This window comes from Nesoenas mayeri (assembly GCF_963082525.1).
Source record: "Nesoenas mayeri genome assembly, chromosome: 1".
In the NCBI taxonomy this organism is placed as follows: Eukaryota; Metazoa; Chordata; class Aves; order Columbiformes; family Columbidae; genus Nesoenas; species Nesoenas mayeri.
In genome coordinates, this window is record NC_137541.1 from 98,595,368 (window position 1) to 98,616,007 (window position 20,640).

At 42.1% G+C, this 20,640-nt stretch overlaps 1 protein-coding gene across 1 annotated transcript; it reads right to left on the minus strand.

The window, feature by feature from the left end:
- Nucleotides 1-625: 625 nt before the first annotated feature.
- MXRA5 (matrix remodeling associated 5) lies at nucleotides 626-19,895 on the minus strand (the record flags this gene model as incomplete). The annotated part of the gene is made up of 7 exons (XM_080363719.1): nucleotides 626-2,867; nucleotides 4,389-5,289; nucleotides 5,940-10,979; nucleotides 13,515-13,905; nucleotides 14,242-14,371; nucleotides 17,083-17,298; nucleotides 19,696-19,895. The coding sequence occupies 7 exons, from the start codon at nucleotides 19,893-19,895 to the stop codon at nucleotides 956-958; spliced, it is 8,790 nt and encodes a 2,929-aa protein (XP_080219845.1). The 3' UTR covers nucleotides 626-955.
- Between the last annotated feature and the right edge of the window lie 745 nt (nucleotides 19,896-20,640).

The window sequence follows — 20,640 nt, forward strand, 5'->3', positions numbered from 1 at the left end:
TGTTAAGTATTAGGAAATCGTGTTTAGAAAGGTAAAGAGTATGTATTACACTGGTTTTTGACTTAACTTCATACTTGCAGTGTTTGGAGTTCCCTATTTCTATTTTCTCAAAACAAAATGAAAACCACGGTGAATATTTTTTGGAAAACATTTTTTATTATAAAATGTACAGTATATTGACCTTAATATTATAAAACACTGTAATGTATCAGAGTCTTGTAAAGACCAATAATTTATAAAATGAGACCATGTTCATTGTTACTCTTTCTAGTCTCATAGTCTGATTTAAAAATATATATAAAATATATAATGAATGATCTGACGGTAGCATCCTTAGTAGCTGGAAAGAGTTTGTTCATATGTTAAAGTAAATAATGTCTGCATGTATTTTTATTAAAATAGATCACTCTTATCTGCTAAGTTAGTCTTTCATTTTGAAGAGCTCAGAAGAATGAACAAAAAGGTTAGTAATCATATTGTATAAGGCTACATTATGTAAAAGCACTGCAGGATGTAAAGAAAATTATGTTTTACTAAAGCACTTCTATCACTGCAGCTCATTTATTAACAGTTAATACTTCTTTGGTACTTTTAAGGTGCTTGTTAGAACAAGAAATAGCTTTGGACTATTGACAAGAATAGAGGACTTAAGGTCTCAGATGCTATTGGATAGCATGAAAAACCACACTACACTGTCTTAACAATTTAAAGACCTTTTTCAATGTGTTAGTCTCCTCAGTATCAGTATGTCCACTGCGTCCTTTTAATGCAGAGACCTACTGCCATATTGAGTATACAAGCAATGCACTTTGCATGAAAATAGGATTAATCCTTTTTTTTTTTTTTTTTCCTGGCCTCAGTCTTCCTGGCTTTTTTGCAAGCAGTATTTTCCTTGTTGCACTCACTTGGCAGTGACTTGGTGACTAGCATCCAGCCAAAGGCATTTGTTTTAGTGTTAGAATATGTGTATGTAGGTTGTTTTCGAATCGCTGCCTAGTATATTTTTAGCAGTACATTTGTAGAAGCCTGCATCCCTTTGAGTAGACTGCTGGATGACTAGTGACCCCTGAGGGTGGAGGAATTTGTTTCCATACAGACGGGACTGAGCTCCTGTTGTCAGATGTGATTTGTCTGGAAGCTCCCATGTTATTTCTGCTTTAGGAATCCCAATGGCCATGCAGTTCAGTTTTACTGAATTTCCAGGCCTGGCATAAATGACGGGTGCTGGCTCACTGGTGATCCGGGGAGGATAGGCTATCACAATGACGGGCACATTCATAACAGAAGTGCCATACTCTGTGGACACCTTGCACAAGTAAGTGCCTCTGTCAAATACAGAAGCCTCACGCACCGTCAGTGAGCCATTCTCCAGCAGGGAAAAACGACCCACAGCTTGGGGGGCATCCAGAACCATCCCGTTCGGCAGTGTCCAGGAGATCTGTGCCTGTTGGCTTGGCTGAGTGACGCAATGGAGCTGCAGAGTTTCTCCATTGATGATGCTCACCAGGTTGTTGTACTGGTTGGTGATTTCTGGCCTGATTCCTACCTTCAGGAAGACTACTCGTTCCACATAACCTCCTGGGTTTCTGGCTGTACAGCGGTAAGTCCCAGCATCCCCAGCAGCGAGGCTGCTGATGTGTAAGATCCCATCCCTCATATGGTAAAATCTGTGCAAACGGCTGCCACTCAGCACTTCAGTGCCATTGGGAAGGATCCAGCTTGTGCTGGGCTTGGGGTTCCCCTGGACTGAGCAGTTCAGATTGATGCTGTGCCCAGCAAAGGCAGTGATCCTTTCACTGACAGGGTCTCTGAAGGAAGGCTTCTCCAAATGGTCTGTGATGAGGAGCTGTACAATCAGTCTCGCTTCCCCTCCTTCATTCCGTCCAATGCATATGAGCTGCACCGCGTCTGTCTGCCTCACCCCTCTGATGTCCAACGTACCATTGCGATGCACAGTGATCCTGTTCCCATAGTAGGGAGCTGGCAGGATTACTCCTTCTGGAAAAGCCCATAAGACCCGTGGAGCAGGGATGCCTTCAGCTTTGCAGTCAATAAGTTTCCGGCTGCCCCTGATGGCTGTTTCCCTCACAGATGTTATTGCACTGAGATGACCATTGATTCTGGGAGGCTGAACATTAACGTGGATCCAGACAGTTTTCCGATCTTCTCCAGCGCTGTTCCGCACTACGCAAGTATAGTTACCACTGTCAGATCTTTGGGCCTTTTGGATGAGAAGAGTGCCATCCCTATATACTTGGTATTTGTCAGATAGGGCAGGAATGGGCCTGTTGGTTGGGGAGAGCCAAGTCACTTTGGGAGTGGGTTCTCCCTTGGCTTCACATGCTATGGTGGCAACATCACCATAGGGTACATTAATAATGATGTATGTTTTGTTCTTTATGGTTGCAGGTTCTGCCACTACTTTGACCCGCACTTTCATCTCATCCTTTCCAATCTGGTTCTCAGCATAGCAGGTATAGTCCCCTTCCTCTCTCAGTCCGACATCATTGAAATACAGGGTTCCATTATTGAAGACCACATATCGCTTTGTCCGGCTGCCACTGTCATCTGACTGCATGAAGGTATTGATCATGCTGCCATCTGGGAGACCCCAGGAGATTTCAGGATTGGGCAGACCTGTGGCTACACAGTCAACTTTCAGGTCTCCTCCATACTTGACTTTGTGGTTATTCTCGTTCTTATGTTCTATTTTTGCTGGTTTCATCATCACATTCACTTTGAGGAGCACATAGTCATCTCCGATCTTATTGCGGGCCACACATAAATAGTCTCCTGCATCTTTATCTGTAACTGAGTGGACAACCAAAGTCCCATTGCTGAATACTTTGATTCTAGTCTCCAAGCTACTGTAAGGAAAGAAAAAAAAGAACAGAACATGAGTTGCAAAATCACATTTGAAGAATTAATTGAGTGAAACCTGGGGAAACAAGCAAACAAACACATAAACAAACCCCACACCTCAACAATACTGAAAAAAAAAGAGAGAAGCATTGCTATTGTTAGATAATTAGATGATCTGAGATCTCCAAGATATTCACCACCAAAAAGCAAATGGAAAAAAAAATTCTACTAATTTGTAACCAAGCAATTCTATTCCATTCAATGACTTTAAGGATGTTTTTGACCATTAAACAACCATGAAATACCAAATGATTGTAATTTTAACTCTTTTGACTGCATATAACGTATTTTGTAACATTCGAACACGGGATCGCTGAATTATATACTCCACACAAAACTATATGCGCCATAAATATGCAGTGTGGCACTTGAGTCCTCAGCTAAAAACAAATCCAGATGAGCAACTTCTGGCAACAGGTATAACATTTTAAACCTTTAGAATAAACACAAAGAAACAAAATATCGCTAAGATTTGAAATATGGAAAAAAAATATTTTCAATGTGCTGGAAAGCTATTATTTCCACTCCATTACGGAACTAGTGTATTGTGGTCAAAACTGATTTCCTCCAGTTTTCTCCCCAGAGATCTCCTGTATTTGAAATACAACTCTCATAAAGATCAGTATTTTGTTGCTATCACTATGAAGCATAAAATGAATTTGGTATTTTGTGCTATCTACAGGATACCTAAATATATTTTTGTCAACATGAAAAAATGATGACCATGTTTAGCTATTAAGAAAATTGTTGGCAATTGTGCATTTTAACTTCAGTACATTTCTCATCTGCCTATAGTTCTTGAAGAGTGAGTAATGAATAAAACACAGAGCAGAAATTATGTTTTCAGCAGAGTCTTAGGACAGTTATTGTAAGTTTCAAGAAGTGGTATTTTACTAAATGTTTTGAACATTGGAGAAACTGTTGTTTTAGGCATTTATATGCAACTGGATTACATAGACCTTCTTGCAAGTTATCATTTCTTTAAATAATCATGTTAAAATGATCATGCTTACTTAAATAATTATACAATTATTTCTTTGCCTTGCATTTAATGTGTATAATGATTTGTATAACAGATAACAAAACTGAGTTATTTAATTTCTCCTGGGGAAAAGCAGGCACCTTTGCAACTCTGTGCAGATTAAGCACTTCAGAACAAGCAGTACACAAGCTGTATATCTTAATTTTGCCATTGGACTTTTTACTACATTTACAAGTGGCTGTAGAAGCCAAATAGAGGCAGCTTATCCTAAACACTTGAAGCTGACTTTTCAAGATTACTACTGTTTTCAAGAAAATTATGCTAAGTTATGACTTCGCAATAATTTCAAATTCTTCCTTAAAGTTTGGCGGCCTCATTCAAATCTCACAGAAGTCAAGAATGAAATTTGTACAGATATGAATGGTCTTTTCTCTAAGTTCACCTAAACTGTAATTTAGCTGTGACACCTCAGATAGTAACTTACCTGTGCAGGGAATCGATCATCCTTTTGGAAGGCAACCTCCATAATATCCGAGGCCAGGGGTCACCAGAAGCACTACAGTCCAGATGCAGGATGCTGCCGTATGTTACATCTGTCCTCTGAGGAGAGCTCCCAGTGATCTTAGCATTAGATGCATGCTTCTTCACATGGAGTTGTATCGTTCTCCTGGCAGCTCCCACCATGTTAGCAGCGATGCACTCATAGGTCCCACTGTCCTTGGGTGAGATGTTGCGAATATAAAGAGTTCCATTGGGAAAAACAAATAGATTTCCATTGACAAACTGAGAAGGTCGGATTTGTGTGCCATCAAAGACCACCCAGCGGATGGTGGGAGAAGGTGCCGCTTTGGCAGTGCAGTGGATGTTAATGCTGCTACCAAGGGGCAAAGACACATTCTCTTGCTTGTCCTGCTGGATGATGGGGGGCAAGGCTGCAATGTGCAGCCTCACTGCAATGCTGTCAGCCCCTGCAGCATTGCTTGCTATGCATTTGTAAACTCCTCGGTCTGAAAAAGTTGCTTGTTTGATAGACAAGGTTCGATTTTCATGAAGCATTATTCTGCTTTCTGTGGTGGTGACTGTCTGCAAAATCTTCCTATCTGGGAAAATCCATGAAATATGTGGACTTGGAGTCCCACTAGCCTGACATTCCATTGCTATGGTCTCTCCAAAATAGACTGTGACATCTCGATAGCGGGAAAGTAAGATTTTGGGCTGGTGGGCTACAACTGTGAGCACAATGATCATTTTATCTATGCCATGCAGGTTCTGAGCTGTGCACAAATACTGTCCACGATCCTGAAGCTGAACATTTCGGATAAGGAGGGTACCATTATTCCAGACTTCAAACCGTTGTAACCTGGTGTTGGCTGTCATTAGAGCCCCTGGGAAGGTGAGGGGAAAGGAAGAAATGGAGAGTCAAAGGGTTTAAGACATACGTCATTGCATTGGAAAAGTTTTATGTAAGATTTTAGATTTACTTAACACCAACTACAACTTCAGATGGATCATACGACATCTTTTGATGTCATGTCTTTGTTTTCTTTCCATGGCAGAACTAACCGTACTAGCTTGCAACTGTGTATGGTGCAAAAACTTTTAAGTGCTTTATGCCTTAGAATTCGTATTAAATCTTTACATAATTTCTCTTTTCCTTTTGCTTATGGAGATGACACATGGAGCAATATTTTAGGCAGCAATGTTAACAAACCCATACTCACAAGTGCTGTAATCATAAATTCTAACTGCTGTGAATAATCAGTGTTGGCTGCTATTCCCTCCTCAAAAAATAAACTCATCAAATGGTAGAGGTTTTCTTTTATTACAAGAAATACTGCCAATTTATTTTTACCTGTAATGATTAGTTGCAATTAGTTGTATTTTATCAATAAAGATTAAAAGAGACAGAAATTATTATTATTATTATTCAGTATTTTTGACTATTCCTGCAGTCATGTTGCAATTCTATGCAACAACCAATGGGTTTTGTACCCTTAAAAAAACATGTGGAGGAAAACATTTTTCTCTGTCTTACCTGTAGAGACTTTTGTCCAAGTTATAAAAGGCTTGGGTTCCCCTACTGCATCACAAGGGATAAAAGCATCTGTTTCAGCAAGGATGGATATACTCTGAGACCCTCTTGTGATAATTTTAGGTCTTTCTCCATGCATCCTGAAATTAGTGGAAGACTGAATTACAGTCAAATTGTGTGGCATAATAGCTCCCACGTAAGGCACAGATGGGCCTTTTTGATGATGATGATGGACATTTTTAAAAGGATGAACTGTAGTGAATATCTGTGGTCTTGTGCGCTGAGAGACAAAGGCTGGAGAGGTAATCTTCAAAATTGCTGGTGGCGGTGACGTGGTGCTTGTGGTGTGTGGTTCCAGTGGAGGCACTGGAATAGCTGTAGCTTTCTGCACTGTAATCCTAGTAGGGAAGACCTGGGCAACCTTCTTCTCACTTGTGTCTTTTGGGACTAGCTGACTAGGGACCACTGGTTTAGGACGCACACTTAAGTGAGGGAATATCCTTGTTCTGTTGAAAAGGAATGGCATTCTGGAACTGGGATAATGAGGGATTCCTTGATTTGGTAATCTTCCTGCTGTGCCTCCATTATCTGGAACATAATTATTTCCAAAAAATCTTGAATTAATATTGTATCTGTTCTGAGCCTGATTATCAAACTTGCTTCCAGTGAATGAATTTGTTTTGTGAAATGGAGAGGCTTGTGTTGGGGTAGTTGTTTCTCCATGAGAGGCAAAAGGTTTTTTGTCCTGGATGGTATGTGCTGCATATGCTGTTATCTCTGGTTTGTTTGTGTAGTGAAGAGGCTGGTGTGTTATAAAATGGCGAAATGAACCTTGTGTTACAATATATGGAGGCTTCACTGTGCCTCTTACTGGAACATGTTTTGGAGGCACAACTGGCAGTCTTTGGTTTAGGCTTGGTATTATTCCAGCAGGTGGATGGGGAAGGTTTGGATTTAGCACTAAACTATTGTTTGACTTGCTACTATACAATTCTTTGAATTGCACTTCTTTTGACTGTATGCTAATCCTGTTTTGGCTAGAGGAAGGAGTAGGGTGTACATTCTGTCTTGAGCTCACTACTGTTTTGTCATGCTCTGCTTCAACTTGTTTTGGTTCTGGGAACCTTTCCTGATTGAAGGCATTACTTTCCTCAGTGGAATAATGAAGAGAAGGATGTGAAGTGCTTGAAATGGAAGAGGGAAGAGTAGCAAGTTTTATAAATGGAATAAAAGCAGTAGATGTAGTCAAAGGCTTTTCAGTTGTCTGCAAAGTGGGATAATGATGAAATACATGTGATATAGCTTCTTTTTTATCCAAGGAAGACGGCTTTGTCCCAGTCTGAGAAACAACAAGTTTCTTTGTTTCTCTAAGTAGAAAAGTCTGAGTTTCTGTTTTGCTGAAAGAGGAGGACAAAGTAATCATCTCATGATGCTGTGGTGGCTCAGCTATTTCTGGCATTTCTGATGATACTGTGGGCTTCCGTGGCTCCTTTGAAACTGAGAGGTGCTTAAAAACTTCCTCTGTGCCTACAGGAACACTTAAGTGAGTCATAGTGGGACATATTGGCTGGAATGTTCCAGTGGTTGTTTCATTAACCACAACTTCTGAGTCAAATAGGATAGGATCTTCTTGAGATTCTGGTTTTGTAGATAGTATGAAGCTGTTCATATGCTCAGGAGAAGTTGTGCTTGATTGTTCTGCCTTACTATCCATAGTTTTAGAATCTGGTTTAATGCCCTTCTCCTCAGATTTATTATCTAATAAGTGGTATGCCGGCAATTCACTTTGCTCTGGTTTCAGAGCTGCACTTGACTCTTCTGTGAGAACTGTGTCATGTACAACATATGATGATAAAACAGTGACAGGTGCAGTCACTGAAAGTGACAAGGTTTCAGGACCAGTAGAATGTGTCACATGTTTTGCTTCAGGTGGAGAAACAGTAGGCCTAAAGAAGGAAGTCGTGACCACTTCTCTGATTTTGGTAATTTTCTCTAAGACAACTGGATCGGTAACTAATGAAGGAGTGTATTCTATATACTCCTCTTCCTTAGCCTGTATTTTGACGTTGTAATTAAGATCAGGACTTTCAAGAGTTGCAGAAGAAGTTTTAGTCACAGCTTCAACTTCAGGAATCCTTGGAATGATAGGCATTGCCTCCGTGGTTAAAACAACAGGAGGGAAAGGCTTCAGCCTTTGTCGAATTCTGTTTGGCCTCAATCTCCTTCTTCCATAAGGCCTTTTTCTAGCATGCTGAGTAACAAGTGAAGGCGTGGTCTTTCTATAAGGAGTTGTCGTTGTGGCCACAGTAGTCAATCTACTGATGGAAGAAGCAGTTTTTATTCCCCCGGCTGTTTTATGAAGAGCATTAGTGCTTGACAAAGTTAATCTGAGATCCGGTTTTGGAGTAGCCAGGTTTCCACGTTCTTTTCCCTGAAAACTCTCTGCATAACTGCTGGATATGCTTTCTTGAGTCACTATATTCCTGTGGGTTTCAGGTTCTTCCTTGCTCTGAATGCTGATGGGTGTGACAGCTGGAAAACTTGTACTTAAGCCTGCCATTTCTGTCTGATCTGTGGATACTTCTTTGTGCTGATGTACAAAGTCATTGCTCTTTTCTGTAACAAATGGAGAAACGGATGAAGAAATGGTAGTTGTGCCTACAGAATCTGTTGGGATGATCTCATCCAACTGAGAAGGTGTTAAAAGCATGGCGTCAACACTCATTGGGTCCACTTTATTTAACTTCACACCTGTCTCCAAGACGCTGTGAAGATCCACAGCGTGAGATTCAGCTAATACAGTAGCATCAAGTGGTAGCTCAGCAAAAGCAGAATGTTCCTCTGATGTAGAAGATATAGTTCTATCTAGATTTTCCACTGTGAATGAACTGCTCTGAATATTAGGAGAGCTCGTTACAATTCGTCTGGTTAGAGGTTCTTCAGTGACAGTATGAATATCTTCTTTGACTACAACTGAATCATCAGTCCTGAGATGAAGATGCTGCTGGCTTTGGGGTTGCACAGTTGGAGAGACAGGAGTCAAATATTGACCTGATACAGGGACTTCTACAGAGTAAATACTGGGAGGTCTTTCTAAAGGCCTGTGGTCAGAGAAGTTTTCTGTTTCTGATTCTGTTAATATGGACTGGACTGAAAATGCTTTAGTGTTGTGGGAAGCAGTGACTGAGAATGGCTCAGGTGATGCATCACCCACATCACCCACAGGTGATGCGTCAGCAGAGGAATCTACTCCATCAGCTGCTGCCTTTGAAAGTGGAGGGCTGGCTACTGGATGAGGAACTGGAGTAGTTTTCTGCACGACTGATGGCAATGCAGTTGTTAAAGAAATGGCTGTAGCTGTTGTTGTTCTAGGAAGATTCTTCCCACGGACCTTTGCCAAAATGTCAGCCCAATGTTGTGGGTTAATCTGCTTGTTTGCCATATTAATTCTCCTTCGAGATTCAAATACTCTCCGGCCTTCTGCAACATTGCTGTCTTGGGTTCTATCAGTACTTTTCCAAATTTTCATTTTCCTTCTGCCTTTCTTCCCCTTTTTAATTTGAGTATCTGGCACCTGGTCACTTTTTTGTTTAAAGGATATCTCTCGGTCCTTCAGGTGGTTCTTTCTTCGTGGGAACTCCTCCACCCCTCCTGCTCCTGATCCATCTCCATCATCTATGAGTCGCCCTCTTGTTTTTGATGAACTTTTTGAGCCTGGGCGCTTTCTTAGTTTTATCCTTTTAAACGACCTGTCAGACACCATTTTATTTACTGTGACCCTTACAACAAGCTGATCTGAACCCTGCTGATTGACAGCCACACATCTGTAATGACCACTATCACTGACGTGGCTTTTTGGAATAATCAAAGTACCATTGCGCAACATATATCCTTTTGAAGAGTTTGATAAATCATTAAGGAGCTGGCTGTTTGGAAGAATCCAACTCAACTGTGGCTCTGGGATGGCAACTGCATTACACGGCAAAACTATTGGATCTCCAACATTTTTTTCAACTCTCAGTACATCTGCATCAGCTACCTGAATAGCTGGAGGCTGCACTAGAAGTCTGTAGGCCATTATGTCTACATCATCTCTCACTTGGGCAATGCAATGGTACAAACCACCATCAGTGTAACTCACTGCTTTGATTGTCAGCTGGCCGCTACTGAGAATGGAAAACTTGCTATCTTTTTGATTAAATGGTGCCTGCAGTTTAGTCCCATCTGGAAAGAGCCACTGAACAGAGGGGCTCTCAGAGGCTTTCACATTGCAGCTCAGCTGACACTCTGACCCTTCCACCACGCTCTGTGCCATCCTTGTGCTCTGGTTTTGCTCTATCATTACCCAGTTTCTCTGCTGCCTGGTGTCTTTGGTACGAATTGTCTGAGTAAACATGGTAAAAAAAGAAAGCACCACTTTTTTCCCTGTACTCTGGCGCCTGTTTAATTGGATATTTATAAGAGGTTGCATCACCCAGGAAGGCTCAGCCAGTATTTGAGCTTTTACACCTGTGTAGTAAAGAGCATCATAATCTGAACCTTGCCTGTACCGATAGCTTATTTTAGGGTCTTTGCTGAGCATAAGTTCCCTCTCTAACTTGACAGGGACTTCACTGTAATAAGCTATAAGCTTCCATAACTTTTCATAGTTTTCTCGATTCATTGGACATTCAAAATCCAGTGAAATTGTAGCATTTATATCAATCTCCTGAGTCTGCATTTGATTCCAATGAATTTTGGTAGAGCCTGTTGGTTTTTTGATTTCACAGTTCAGGTGGACTACATTGCCATGCTCATCAGTCATATTTAGTGTAATGTTCCATGGAGACGACTGAAGCACTTCCAGAGGGGTTTCATAACTGTCATCATCATCTTCATCTTGAGTGCTGCTATTCTGCCTCAGTGAGGACTGAATGACAGGTTTCCTACAGGAAATATCTTTCAAGTTTTGAATATCTTCTTTCTGCAGCAGTTTCGGGCTGTTGCACTTCGGACAGAGCTGTCCCCCTTCATAGGCTTTGTCCTTTTTGCATTTTAAAACACCTGTAAGAAAAAAAAAATTAAACAAAAAAGGGAAAACTAAAGATAGGTAAGCTGAAGAACTCCGTTCTAGAGTTAGAGATCTCTCATAGGTTTGAAATGGACCGCATGAGGAACATATTATGGCACATGACATGTAAGTCAAGGCTTTTAAAATGGTACCTCTTTGTTTTCACAATTGAATGGGTGTCTGATTCTCAAACTGACCCACATTTCCTCTGACTTTAATGAGAGAATTGAATTCTCCATCCTGCTGAAAATAGATTCACTGCCTCTGACTAAAATGCCTAGAGATTGAAGTGTTCAGAGCAACATTTTGTAAGTGAGAAAAAAAGCTATACTGTGTCAAAGTTTGCATCTGTTTAGTGACAGCTTACCCATCTAACTTGTGGATCTAACTTGAAGAGGATTGGGTCCTCTCAGCTTTCAAACATTACCTGAGAAATACCAGACTTCCTCAGTAAATAATCTATTAAGCTTTTTGTTTTTCTGTATTCATTAACAACAGTACTGGCAATACATAAAACATTCTACTGTAGCTACTAAAATCTGCTGAATAGTTCCTGCACTTACAAGCTATTTGTCTTCCCTGACCTCTGAAATAACTCTAAAGTCTGTAATGATAAAATAAAAACTGAAATAGAGAAAAAGGGCTAAACCAGGAAATGATCGCCTTGACTTCTCTCTTCTGACAATGCCAGAAAGACCCTTGTCTGCAAAATAACACTTATATATTTAGCACATTGTTCTGCTCACTACAGTGTCAAATGTCCCCTTAAATATTTAGTTTGGAAACATGTTGTAAATAAAATGTGTTCCAGTTATTCTAGGAATGTGTCATGCTGAACACTCCTGAGGAATGAGGGATCTTTTAATGAATGAACAAGATACGGGTGGGTTATTCGGCAAAATGCTAGGAGTAGGGGGAAAAAGGGGCAAAATTTCATGCAAGTTTTAATCAAAAAATTTGTGCTTTGACAGTCTGATAAAGCAATTTTCTTGAGAAGTTCCTGCAAATAGAATATTTACTGAACCAGTCTATCACTTGCAGACTCAAACACAATGTTTAAAAGACAAGGAAACACACTTCATGACAAAACTGGCCCACAATCAATTTGGCAGATTGATGACACAGCACTTTTCTAATGCTATGTGGACAGAATTCCCAAAGAAGTTAACCTTATATAAAGATACTTAATTGAATAAAAATGGTAACATGCCAACATGGTGCAAGGAAAGAAAGTTCATCTAATGTTTAGTTGTTATAACTTACAGTGCAACTTAAGTGCTCTTAAGAGACATACTCATTTGGATCAAGGAGAATATTAAAGTTTGAGTCAGCTAAGTATGATATCAAAGTAAAATGCCTCAGTTTGGTCAGGAACGCTTAGATTACACATTCAAGTATCACACACTCTTAAAAGTATTGTCCTATAGCTAAGTGCAAAACTGCCATTAATTACATATTCTAAGATAACAAGATCCACCATCATCCACCACGCATGCACCAAATCATTATCTAAACCTTATGATTCCTGACTCATCTGAGACATCTTCAGTTGCAATTAGATGAAAATTCCTCTTCAATATTTAGCAGCTGCTCTGGTGTAACACCAGTCCCTCTGGTCTACTACAGTAAGCACTTAATTACATGAGGTGGGATTGGTGACCTGAGATGCCTAAATCAAAAACTCACACTCAAAAACCCCCTCATTTAGTCTATTCCTGATGTAGAGGCATCATAAAACTGTTTTTGGGCTTGTTTTGGGGTTGTTTTGGGTTTGTTTTTGTTTTTCTCTAGTGTTTTGCCTCTGCAGATGACCGGAAGTATTCCAAACTAACCAGTGTGATACTTATGTCACATCTCAGCCTGAACAAAGAAAGACTACTTATTCTAGGAAAAAAAAAAAAAAAAATGGCAGGATTGTAGGTCTTCTCTGAAAATACTTGAAATAGATTTGCTCCATTATAAAAGGAAGTTGTGGTCAATGAAGAAACACAGATAGACATGAAAGTTGCATGGATATTACAAACAGCCTTAAAGTTAATAGCATTGAAGTTAAAAGACTCATCCTTTGAAACCTGATTTCCATTCCTTCCTTGGCCAAACAAGTTCAAATCCTACGTTCTCATCTTCCATGAGAGCACACAGTTACTAGCTTTGTTGGTTAAGGACAATTGCCAGCCCTTAGTCAAAGGTGTACTGCAGTGCAAAGGAACACACTAAGAGGTGTTCCTGTGCTCCTCCTTCCATCTATAAACTTTGCTATCACTTTTTCCATCTTGAATGTAACTGTTAGTTCCTTTGTTACCAAATACAAATTTTTAGCTAGTGACAAACAACTGCTTCCTCTTTCCACTGCTCTTTAAATATTTATTAAATATTGCATTTATTGAATAGTAACAGAAAATAATAAAGTACATAGATATCATGTAAGTAATAATACTCAGGAAATAACAAAATCATCTATATACAGAATAGGAAAAAAAAAAGTCTAACATTACGTGATAAAGAAGCATTGGTATTTCTGTTCTTACCTCCAGAAATTTCATTCCATTCAAGAAGCCACTTCAAGCTGCAGTCACAGGCCCACGGATTCCCATGAAGGTAAAGATTCTCCAGCAGCGGCATGCCTTGGAACATCCCTGAAGGCAAGGTCCTAAGAGCATTTTCAGATAGGTAAAGATGTCTTACTGTTGACAGTCTGAAATAATCAAGGACCATAAACGTTGAAAAGGTGTCGGGGTGAAGCTGCTGGAGCAAATTTCCTTCTAAGTGGACCAGTCTCAGAGAAGTTAATCCATTAAAAGCATTTGGATGAATGAACTCAATTCTGTTGTGGTCCATGTGCAGTCTCATTAAACTTGAAAGTCCTCGAAGAGTATGGCCAGTTATGACTTTAAGCTTATTGTAACTAATTTTGAAAACCTAAAAAAAAAATAAAATAAAAAATTAAAAAAATTGGGTTTTTTTTTTGTCTTTTTTTATCTAAATCCAAACAGAATATCATGCAGAACTTTTCCTCCCACATTCAAATATCTTTTCCACCACTGAAAAATTATATGCTGCTCAAAGAGGAAGAATACAGCTGAATACTAGTTAGCATTATCAAGTAGGACACACGCATAGTTAATAGATCTCAAATGTATTTGGGGGAAAATGGTATCTTAATCCTAAGAAAGGCAAGACAAAAGCACTTATTTTTTGTCTTCTGTTATTCATTGACATTAGAATTTATGAAATTTAGGAAGATCTGAGCATTACCTGCAGAGACACAAGATCTTTCAAAGCACCATTAGGTATGTTCTGAATGTCATTTCCATGTATCATGAGCAATTCCAGTTTTGTAAGTCCTGCAAAGGAGTTTTCGTTTATAGACTGTATACTGTTAAACCTGGAAAAAAATCACATGTGCAGTTACATTTTACGCACTGACTGTCATGGCCTGCAAATGTAAAATTAGTACAACCTAACTTTCAGGAAAAATTGGAGAGATCTTAATGCATTGTCAAAGGGCCAGAAGTTACTGGAACATTTTTACAAGGCCAAGTATACTTAGTCCATGTTTATATTAAGGTTTCTTTTAACTCAATTTGTGGCACTTCAGCCATAATTCAGGAGTAAGAGCAATAAATAAGCATTTAAGTTCTAATAATTGTTAGTATGTTTTTCCATGCAGCTCAGTTTATGGAATGGTAATAAATTAATGGCCTGTAGCCAACCAATGATGCTATGGAGCCTGGCAAACTAGCAAGGCTGCAGTGTTGCCAAAACAGCATCTAGTAATAAATGAATAAAGATTTGGAGATAGGACATTAAAAAAGGGATATCTTGCAAACAGCATGAGAAGCAGGAAGTCACATCTTGCTTCAGTTACTGTCACAACATGTAATTGGCTACATCAACTGATTACATAAGATCTAGGAATTGACCTTCTAGTTATTTCATTTGAGTCTAGAAACTCCTTTTAGAGAAAGAATACAGAACATCTACTTTTTGAAAACAATTCAGTTTCACTTTGGACAAATAAATCAGGTTTTATTTGCCAAAATGGAAGCTTTAAGTTTGGCGGCCTAGCTCTACATTTGAGTTTTCCACATGTGGACATAAAATTAAATGTATGAGCTAATCCGGGCATGAAGTCTCTAAATTAAGCATCAACTTCTAAAGGTTTTTCCTATTTTAAACACTTTATAGAAAAGAAGGGAAGAGACAACGAGAAATTAAAATACTTTGAATATGGAGGAAATACTTTTAGATCCTCATCATTCTATCTATCTGAAGATTCAGAATTTTCTAAAAATTTAGGTGACTGTTTTGATACTTTTACTCCTCCTACAGACCTACTAGACTGATAGCAGTCATCTTATTAAAACTCCCTATTTTAACATCAGGCCTTCTAAGAAATATGAACTTTGCAAAATAAGAAATTTTCCTAAATTATTTCCAGGTAGGAAAATAATCTTTACCTCCCAACTATATAGCATCAAAAAAGAGAAATGTGGTAAAAGCTATTTTCCAAAATTAAAGAAATGCAACAGCAGATAGTTAAGACTGTTTTTATGGCATGACTCAAACAATGTAATTTCATAGTGGAGAATTAAAATGACAGGATAGGACTTCCATGCTAGCAGTATCAAACAATGTACTTTTTTAAAAAAAAGACAAAACACCTGAGTAACGTAGACGCCTACATCCCATTTTCAAAACAAATTCAGGGATAGGATTTGCCATAAAATGTTGATGTATGGGTGAGAGGTGACTGCAAAAATGTGTGGTTTTGAACTTCTGAGAAGAGGGAGGCATTCTGACTCAAAAGTGGCATGAAAGTATAGATTACTGTAATACAGATTCACTGACTACAAGGGCATTTTGAGATTAAAATCAGGCCTTAGGTGGATAAAGTGCTGGTAGATAGACATTTTAACTACAGAGAAGCAAAAAAACCAAAAACGTTCCTTCTGTCAGTGACTGTGTGATCAATCACAGCTTACAGGCCTTGGGGCAGTTCGGGTGAGTTCATACCAGGTAGTGACGCAGCTCTGATATGAAGCAGAACAGGACTGTAAGTCTTGCACTGTGCCATCTCACATATTGACCCAACACAGCACTTCTGTGATATGCAGCCTACCAGCTTTCCCTGCCTTCTCATCTCATAATCTGTCAAATAGATGTGAGTGGGCAGTACCCTGGCAGAGGAAAGTGAGTTGGTGCCTGAGCAATCTCTCCCCAAAACACTGATGTTTGCTTATATTGCACTTAAGTTCCTTAAAAAGAAAACCAAAACCAAACCAAACCAAAAAACCCAAAACCCAAACAAACCAACCACCCAAAAAACCAAACCAACCAAACAAAAACATTCCAAAGGCAATGAAATAACTTTGCTTTTACTGTATTGCTATGAGTTATGCTATATCTCATTGTTCTTCAAAATGTTACCTGGCTCCATTATAGAATTTTACTCCTACTATATTTTTTACATCAGGTGTAATATTCAGCTTTTAGTAGAAATCCTATAGTAGGTTTAATCCAATATATATTTTTATACACTCTAAAAGATTTCACATCCTGTTTGCCAAGAAGAACTGACACCATGATATAAATATAGAGTGTTTCAAAAAGATGGATGCAATTTGAAATCACTACATCTCCACAATCACAAACTATCAATTAGTCTCTTGATCTTGCCCATACAGCAGGTGGAAGGGAACATAGAGCATTTATGAAAAGTTTACTAAAACTTGATAAATCATTAAACCATTTGTAAGTTTTTGTGTAATTGTAATGAATTTCATACATGGTTTTTAAATACCCTGTAACTGAAAATAATTAATTGATAATAACAGTAACTTTTCTTTGAAACATGAAGGCTACACTGAAACTTTCTCCATGCCAGTAACTGCAGTGTTTGAAATACAGCTCCTGGAAGTAACCACCCATCTCTGCAATTCTACTTAAAAAGTACACACAGAGATACCGGTACACTGCACATGTGTGAAGCATTCCATCCAAGATTCCACTCCAAGAACATTAAAAGAAACCAAATAAACCCACCAACAAAAAAAAAAAAAACAACAACTATTTACTACAAACTGCCATACGAACCCAAAATTGATTCTTTCCACATCTTTGGAAATCCTTGCCGGCACGGCTGCCAGGGACCGAAAGGTGCAGTGGACCTCGGTGGGGAGGTAGCAGGCGCAGGGTGGGGGGCAGGACAGGGCACCGGGTGGCAGCCCCAGCCCCAGCATCAGCACCATGGAGAGGGCCCTGGCCGCCGCCCCAGGGCCCATCCTGTCACCTCCCGTCGCCTCGCTCCTCCTGGGTCATCCCGGGAAAATAGGAAGGGGGAAAGGGGAAGGAAAGCGGGGAGGAGGGGGGGAAGAGAGAGAGAGAGAAGAAAAGACGACTTTAAAAATCCCCATAAAAAGCTTTATATACCTCGTGATGCTCTGCAGGGTTGTGGAAGGTCTGTAGCAAATCAAGGCAAAATTCAGTCGGAAAGAGGTTTTCTTTCTTTCACATCGTTTGCTACTCCAGAGTTAACTTTCCCCCCAAAATTCACTTCTACTTTTCTAATAAATAGCAATTCCACTAAAGTTACACTGTCTCCCTATGGAAATAAACTTCGCAGGTTTGGTCTATACGCCAAGGGCAGAACTAGTCTCACCTAAAAATTAGAAAACATCAAGAGAAGCATCTAGTTCAAGCAAATTGTCATGGCTCCCTCTACAGTCAATGAAAGAAGAAAAAGCTACACATATTCATTTGAAGATGAATAATATCAGGCATCTACGTGATCGGATACCAACAAATCATCCTCCTGAGGTCCCATTGAGCTAACTCACCTAGCCTAGCTGCCTAACTTTTAGACACGCCACTAACTTCCACCAGGGTAAAATTTGGCTCAATGAATCCCTTTCACAGTTTCTATAAGAAATTATATCACTGAGAGAGAATGTGATGAAAGAAAGAATTGACTGGTCATAGATTTGGACTCTGTCATCCCTTGCTATGCATTACTGTGCAATGTCAGGTGTGCTTTTACACTGTAATCTTAATGAAACAGGAGCTATGAATGATCAGAATTGATTACACTTGACAGTTCATTTAGAAGCAGAATCACAGACTTCAGAGGAAATGTGAGCAAGAAAGTTTATATTTATAATCTTGCCTTGTCTATCAACACTCAAGTTCAGATTTTCTGAACTGTGTCTAAATCTGGGTAGCTACATCTGTGGAGAGTCATTTTAAGATGCACACTGTCCTAGGACAGACAAGAATACACAACTGTTATTGACCTTGAGCAGTACTCACTTACGAAAATAAAATAATTTATGTAGGTGTCTAATTACAGATTAAGTGGCCTAACTTTGGAGAAATTTGAAATATCTCTGTTCTTATCCCTAACATCACAAGAATTCGAACTCTTCAGATTAAAGCCACGAAAGAATGCAGGCTACTATTAGTAGCAGAAATTTAGTATTCCTGCTCTTTTATGACTGTGTGACAAAGATGGAAAGGCACTCAGTTCTACTTGATGAGTTCCATTAGTTATTGCTTTTAGTATAAAAGTCAGATTTTCTCAGATCTGCTAGCAATGAGACACACATTATTTTTTCTAAGACTGTCATGTGCAAACCATTACAGTTCAAAGGAGAGGCTCATCGGGATGAGGAGGTTTCTGAAATATCTGTGGTCAAGTTAATGAGACATCTACCATTGTTTACAAGACAAACTACTTTTAATTTGCTTAAGAATATTCAGGTGCTGTTTCCCTTAATGTTCTCTTTAATGAAAACTCCCTTCGAGAAACACCCTACTCATTTCAGTTCTTTTTGGGAGGGGGCTCTGCATGTTGTTACAGGAGGCGCTCACTGAGGTTAAGAGGAAATTGCAGTGACTTGTGAGGGGCTGGGGAAGAGTGGCCCAGAAGGACTTATAGCGCATTGCCTGGGTGAGAAACGACGTCTGAGAGCGGGGCCCCTAACGCCCAGGCTCACCCCGCTCTTCCAGAGGCTTGGCCGGTGAAACCCTTCGGGGCTCGGGCGAGGCCGGACCGGCTTCGATCTCCCCGCTCCACCGCTCGGGGGCACCCTCGAGTGCCCCGCCGCGCCACCTGCCATTGGCTGCCTCCGCCGTCGCCGCGCAGCGTGTCAGCCAATGGGCAACGGCTCAGCCACGGCCCACTGGGGCGCGGCTGCGGATGGGCGGTGGGTGAAGCGGAGGCCGGCCGGGGGGCGGGGCGTAGGGCAGGGCGGGGGCGGGGCCTTGGGTGGTGGCGCTGCCCGAGCGGCTCCTGGCGGGGACCGCGCCCGCCCCGCGGGGAGTTTTGCGTGGGGAGGGGGCCGGCAGGTCGCGGCGCGGCGCTGCCCCTCCCGCCGGGCCGGGCCGTGCGCCAGCCGCGGCCATGGCGGAGGGGGCTGGGGAGGAGGTGCGGTTCCCCCCACCCGTGTTTCTTTTTACCGCACCGGAGGGCAGATGCTTCCCATTAGCGAAGAATGTCCCCTTGGGGCGAGCAACGGGAGCGGACGGGCTGAGGGCGGGCGCCGACACACGGCGACACGGCCCGCGGGGCGCCGGACCGCCGCCAGCCAGGCAGCCGCGCCGCTCCTCTCCTCCTCCCGCACAGACCCGCGAAGGTGCCCCCGCCCCAAACCACCCTCACCCCCTAGCTGGGCTCCGGCAGCCGCGACCGGCCGTGAGCGGGCTCCTTACCTGCAGCCGGGCGCGGAGGTCTCAGCAGGCGCTGCCCGCTGCTCACACGCCCCCGGGGGGCTGCGGGCGGCCGGCGGAGCGGGGCGGCGCGGCGGGCGGCCGGCGGCTACCTGGCTCCCGACCTCCTTTCCGGCACCGGCTCGCTGAGGCTCATCGCAGCCCGCGGCAGCTCGCCTCGACACCTCCTTACGACTCCCCATCGCCCGTCATCCTGCAGGATCCGCCGTTCTGGATGGGTTCCCCCTAATAAGCATAAGCGATGCGCGGCAGCCAGGCAGGACACCGTCTGGGGCGTTTTTGTTGTTTGTTTGGTTGGGTTTTTTTTCCAGCTACTGTTATTTTCTCGTCTTCTCTGGGTGCCCCCTGTCCCCGCGGAAAATCGGGGCGCCGCAATCCCTCAGTCCCGGCGGGAGCCGAGCGCGTCGCTCCGGGTGCTGCGGGATCTCCGTGGACGAGCGGGCGGACGGGCGATGCCGGCGTCTCCCCGCCGTTTGACGGGCTCCCTGGGCGCACAGTTCCTGCGGCGACAACCTACCGCCGCCTGCCGCGGCATGGAGACGAGGGGCGCGGGGTGCCGTGGCGCCGCGCTCCGCCCGCCTCCCCGCGCCGGGCGCTGTGCTGGGCGAGGGCGCGGCGGAGCGGCTCCTCTTGCGGGGTGGGCGGCCCCTCGGCGGGGGGAGCCGCGGGCGGGTCCGCGTCGGGGGGGACGACTGGGATGTGGGAAGTGGGCGCCGGAGCCGTCGGGAGGGCGGCGGGAGCGGCGGCCGCAGCGGGGGAAGCCGAGCCCACGCCTGAGTCTGGGACCTGAAGCTTGGGGAAAGTTTGTTTCTCCGACCTGGGCGGATCCAGCACTCTTGAAACACTCAGATGTGCAGCTGTCAGCGTTGTGCAGTCACATAGGCACACATGCGGTTTAGTGTATAACCCAGAAACTGGATCAGACAC